The following is a 6,000-nucleotide window of genomic DNA, read 5'->3' on the forward strand; positions in this document are numbered from 1 at the left end:
TATTTTCTTTTACGAAAAATAGGTAATTTGCATTTTTGGAGGAAAATTGTTATAACTATTGGAGCAATCTACTTCGGATAAGTTTTGTCTTGCAGCTAAAACATCAGAGCATGCCGTGTACAATTCAGAACGCCGGACCGAGGAAGGGGGCTTGTGGGTACAACCCCCGAATTTCAATGGAAAAAACAAAAATCTGGAGTTTGCCCCTTCTTCCCCCGCTATTTTGGGGAGAAGGCGCAAACCTTAGTATTCTCTTCAAAGAATTGACATTTCTCAATAGAACGTAACATGTTTCATGTTCTTGGGTGCCATAGAAGTTGAATAATAATCCAAAATGTGATTATTATTTTTTTACCAAAAATAGGTAATTTGCATATTGCTCAGAAAATTGTTATAACTCTGGCAGTATGGGAGCAATCTACTTCGGATAAGTTTTGGTTTTCAGCTAAAACATCATAGCATGCAACCGTGTACAATTGAGAACGCCGAATCAAGGAAAGGGGGTTTTGGGGGCGCGACCCCCGAATTTCGATGAAAAAAACAAAAATCTGGAGTTTGCCCCCACTTCTCCCCACTATTTTGGAAGAAGCCTCGAACTTTAGTATTCTTGTCAAAGAATTGACGTTTCCAAAGAGAATGAAACATGTTTTATGTTCTTGGGTGCCATACAAGTTGCATAATAAGCCAAAATGTGAAACTTTTTGTTTTTACGAAAAATAGGTAATTTTCATATTGCTCAGAAAATTGTTATAACTGGGGCACTATGGGAGCAATCTACTTCGGATAAGTTTTGTTTTGCAGCTAAAACATCATAGCATGCAACTGTTTACAATCCAGAACGCCGAACTGAGGAAGGGGGTTTGGGGGGCGCGACCCCCGAATTTCAATGAAAATACCATAAAAATCTGGAGTTTGCCCCCACTTCTCCCGCCATTTTGGAAGAAGGCGCGAACTTTAGTATTCTTTTAAAATAATGGACATTTCTCAAGAGAACGTAACATGTTTCATGTTCTTGGGTAAAATACAAGTTGAATAATAAGCCAAAATGTGATTTTTAAAATATATTTTTTCTTACGAAAAATAGGTAATTTGCATTTTTGGAGGAAAATTATTATAACTCTGGCACTATGGGAGCAATCTACTTCGGATAAGTTTTGTTTTTGCAGCTAAAACATCATAGCATGCAACCATCTACAATTCAGGACGCCAAACCAAGAAAGGGGGTTTGGGTGCGCGACCACCGAATTTCAATGAAAAAGCAAACAAAAAAATGAAAGTTACCCCCTTCTTCTCCCGCTATTTTGGGGAGAAGGCGCAAACCTTAGTATTCTCTTCAAAGAATGGACGTTTCCCAAGAGATTTAAACATGTTTCATGTTTCTGGGTACCATGCAAGTTGAATAATCAGCCAAAATGTGAAACACTGTTCGGAAATGTAGCATGGATATGTTGCGGCGAGGGGGGAGGGGAGGTGGTTGGTCATCAATATGAATTTTCCAGGCTTGCTCCAGACCTGTGTCAGAGTTTCCACCCAAACATAAGATTATGAAGGTCCAAAAAGCACATTCATTTCGTATGGTACGGGCGAGTACGACCTTACTCTGATGATACCATATGGTATCATCATAGGGGGAGTAAAGGTTAAGGCTCTAAATATTACGTGGGGGAGTAGTAAGGGACTTGTCAACAGATGGAGGAAATAAGAGCGGGTGTCGCCGTCCGATAGTTGTCGGACGTCGTAGTAAGGCATTTTGTTGGGCAAACTGAAGGAACATGGAAACAAATTGCTTCCATTGATACATACGATTTTTGTCGAATATCGCCACCCGACAAAGTATCTCACTACAACATGAAAACAGAAATTGCATAGACTGCAACATCCAACAAAAATCGCATGCATAAATATGAAGAGCTTTAGACTGCAAATATGCTGCTGGAATTTTATTACTCTTCAGGCTCACTTCACCTTATTGAATGTAGCAGTGCTTACGAAGGTTTTCTTTCATCATCCTGACGTATTACTGGTTTCGCACAAGTTAACATACGTTTACAATGACATTGTTCTATTCTTAGATATCAAGAAGAATCCAACCAAACGGGATATATATTGAATATTATCACGAAAAAGTGAAACATAAATCTGCATTGGTGAACGTTATAAAAATTGGCAAGTGCATGCTCCGAACCTCAAATTTACTGCAACACTAGAAATGCAATGAAATTAACGCCACTCTCTGTCCTGTCTGTTTAAACTGATGAGAGATGGTCATTGATCTTTCAATGAGTAAGGTAAATGTTCAATAATATTAAATGAAATACTAATAATAAATACGTAAATATTTTAAATCATATTTACTCGAATCATTCAATCATAAAAGCAAATCACTTTCTTCAAGAATTAACTTTTCTCTACCAGCCCTGCTAAATTTTCGCTTTCCATCTACTGATTTATACGAGGGGTGGCCAGAAAGTAATTTCCAATTAGTAGGGACATTGATTTTTCGCAAACGCCAAAACAGTGAAAAATGGTAATTCCTGCAAACTTATGTTTAGGAATGTGCAGTGATGTCTGGACACATTTTTCGCCTGTTCGAAATATCGAAATAATGCGAATTTGGCATAAAATGCGAATTGTTGGCGTTTTTAGCGATTTTTTAAAAAAGAAATGTCTTAAAACAACGAAAAATTCCATGAAATCCAACATTTTTGTCTTTTCTAGGCCATGTTTGTGTACATAGAGCATGCAAGTTTTCCAACATTTTACTCAAGAGTAAACTATAGAGTTATACCTACACGGAATAATTCAGACAGCCACATTAAATCATGTATTTCCCATGATTTTTTCAACTTCTATCAAAACAATTTGCATCACAGAGCAAAGTGGCAGGGTTCTAACAGGAGATCGAGTGTGTATCTACTGTCACACGGGAGCCACATCTTCGTATTTGTCGCACGAGATATGTTTTGAATCACCAAGCTAAGTGCGCACCATCGGCATTTGTCGAGCGAGTAATAATGGAGCTCAGTCGTTAGGGCGTCTGACTACTATGCGAGAGACCCGGGGTCGATATCCTGCAGGGGAGAACCGGGATGTTTTCCACCTATTGAAACTGCTCCGGCGCCCACCCAGCATCATATGAAGCTATTGCCTTGAGGAAAGTTTGAGGGATAAAGGTAGCCATCAGCATGGTGCTGATCACATCACTCCTACCTTCAGCCGTGATCAGGAAAGTGTGGAGCCCTAACTCCACACCCCTACTATAAACCTTCATAGAAAAGTGCAGGGGAGCACTTTACCTGTACTTCCTCAAAAATCTGTTCCAACATATCAAACTGTCACAAAAATACGTAGACCATGTGACCTACAATTTAAAATAATAGTTTGAAAGCAGTATTACGTTTCGGTATATTTGGCAGATAAATGTTCTAATACAAAAACGCGAATTTTGGGAAACGTAACACTAACAAGTAAAAAAAAAAACATAATGCCATTTTTTAGTGCCATAATATATCTGTATCTGTCACGTGAGATTGCTTGATTTAAATTTTTTGGGTGCGTCGCCACTTATGGTCATTATGCAGCCTTCAGTATATCCCGGGAAAATTCCATTATCTAAAACCTTATCTTAAAATTAAAATGGGGGTATGGAAAATAACTTCCCAAAATAACTTTCAAGATATCAAACTCTCACGAAGAGGTGTAAGCCATGTGACTTACAATTTGAAACAGTAGTTTAAAAACACCATGAAGGTATAATTTCAGATATTTGCCAGAAAATGTGCTAAAATTAAAATGTGAATTTTGGGAAAAAAAATAGCACCGAATAGTTAAAAATAAAAAATAAAAATATACACCAATTTGAAAAAAAAATAACAAGATATCAAGGTCCCTACCGATTAGGCATAATAGAACAAGAATATCAGTTGTAATTTATTGCATTAGTAACAGTGAGTCCTATCCTAATTTTCGGCATAATCACCACTGTTGTTCTGACATTTGTCGTAGCATGGCACTCTATTTTGTATGGCATGGTATATGTGTCTGACAGCACAGTCGATGGGAGACTGTATGAGAGCTGCAATCTATAACCTAGAACTGTCCTAAAACGGCTACATTGCAACTGTACCAGATTACAGCTACATGTCACTTCTTCCTGCCTGCATGTGTGTGTGTCGCTCTCCGATCACTAGTGCTGCGTATAGGCACCATTGGAGCTTTTTTCAGGATGCCCCTCGTATATGAACTTTCAGAATTTTTATTATTATTGTGTTCCTGTTTTAATGTGTGGTTAGCTAAATCAGGTACCTATACAATGCAATTCTATAAATTCCTTACATTAAATTTCTAATACCTACATACCCTTTTCCTCAGCATTAATGGAATAACTGCATGTTGTCTGTTTCACAGTACTTCACTTGGATATACTGTACTGAAGCAGAAATCCCATTGATAATGTAAGGAAATATGACACTTTACTTTGTTCGATTCAATTGTTTCACTTATATGCAAGAGTTAAGTTGTTTGCTTTACAGAGAAGAGAGAAGTAGCTTTATGCATTGAAAAATGAGTCCGCACTCATGGTTCTTGCAAGCAGAGGGTTCCAAACCTCAGTGGAAATATCAACATATAATACCGAGAATGTATATGGAGACTGATAAATTACAAATTGTATTTCTTAATCATTCACTCTTCACTCTTATCTCATTTAGATTTAACTTTAAAAATAATCAAGTATTTTATTTTAAACTTACTGCGTATGACAAAATTCTGTAATCCTTCCCTAGCTTGTGAATTGTAATAATTTTCCAAATTCAATATTTTGCATTTTGAATTCAAATCATAGAGAATAGAGAAATTAAGTCAATTTCACAGAAAATAATATTTGTACCTGGATCTGTGTGAGTTTATTATTTCTATTTGCAAAAACATCGATTTAGTTTAGTTTGTAATTGTCAGGGAAAAATGTAAATTTTGTCCTGGAAAACCTGTAAAAGTCAGGGAATTTCATTTCTGCTTGTTTGTAGCCACCCTGTTTTACGTTTTTGTTGTGTTTAATGCTGTTCCTAATTTTACGTTTTTCTTGTGTTTGATTCTGTTTCTGGGTCGAGGCATCCACGACACTGTAAAGGCATGAGGGATAGAGGAAAGAGGAAAAGAAGAACATGCATTGCATGCACCAAAAATGCATCATTATCAATTTATGCACTTTTAGTCGTTACTGAAGTAAAGAAATTAGGCATTTGTGTCAATTGTTACATTTTTTGTTCGTGTGTAGGTTTATGTGTTCTTCAAGAACACGTATGTGCAACAACACGTATATGCTCTGTCTGTCGTAAATATTTTCGGTATCACCAATGAAAACTTCACTAACATTACCATCGGTAAAGTCACCTAAGCGCACTGTAAAATGAAATGGTATTGAAGCGTCACAGATACTGGTCCTAGTAGATCCAAAACAATTTCTTCTGTGTTTAGCCTCAGTGGTGTTACATTAACACCGATTAACGGTTGTAGAGGGACGTAGGTCCGAATAAAAAAAAGATCCGAAATACTGTTAGAGAATTAAATTACCACCAACTCTGTGTTAGTATGGCAGCTACAGCTGAACCTACACTTGTAGAGTTGCAATATTATGGTCCAAAGTAATGAAAAAACTTCAACCTAGCTGTGCTTACTGACTGCATTCATTGTCCGAAGTGTTCGGATTGTATTCCGCAAATTTACAATGTTTTCAGATTTTCTTCTACCAGCACCATTGAACAACCACGATAATTCTACAATGTTTAGAAAATAACATTCATAAATTATACGTATAGTTTGGTTCTCAAACTGTTGTACTTCTACCCCCAGGGGTACATGAACGACTTGAAAGGATCAGCTCGGAAGAGAGATGTCGGGAATACCCACACAACGTTTTTTTCTGCAGGTGTGTAGACCAGACTTCATAGCTATAACACTCAAGAGGAAAATAAGGCTGATTCCGTCACTGACACTTTTTAT

At 37.1% G+C, this 6,000-nt stretch overlaps 1 protein-coding gene across 1 annotated transcript in view; it reads right to left on the minus strand.

Annotated features, from left to right (window-relative positions):
* Positions 1-5,688, minus strand: part of LOC145994171 (uncharacterized) — a 68,774-nt gene extending 63,086 nt beyond the window's left edge. The window contains exon 1 of the mRNA XM_083130267.1: positions 5,676-5,688. Coding sequence (XP_082986393.1) covers positions 5,676-5,688 — 13 coding nt within the window. The remainder of the gene's footprint in view (positions 1-5,675) is intronic.
* Positions 5,689-6,000: the final 312 nt, after the last annotated feature.

This window comes from Lepisma saccharinum, chromosome 10 (assembly GCF_977018435.1).
Source record: "Lepisma saccharinum chromosome 10, izLepSacc3.1, whole genome shotgun sequence".
NCBI lineage: Eukaryota > Metazoa > Arthropoda > Insecta > Zygentoma > Lepismatidae > Lepisma > Lepisma saccharinum.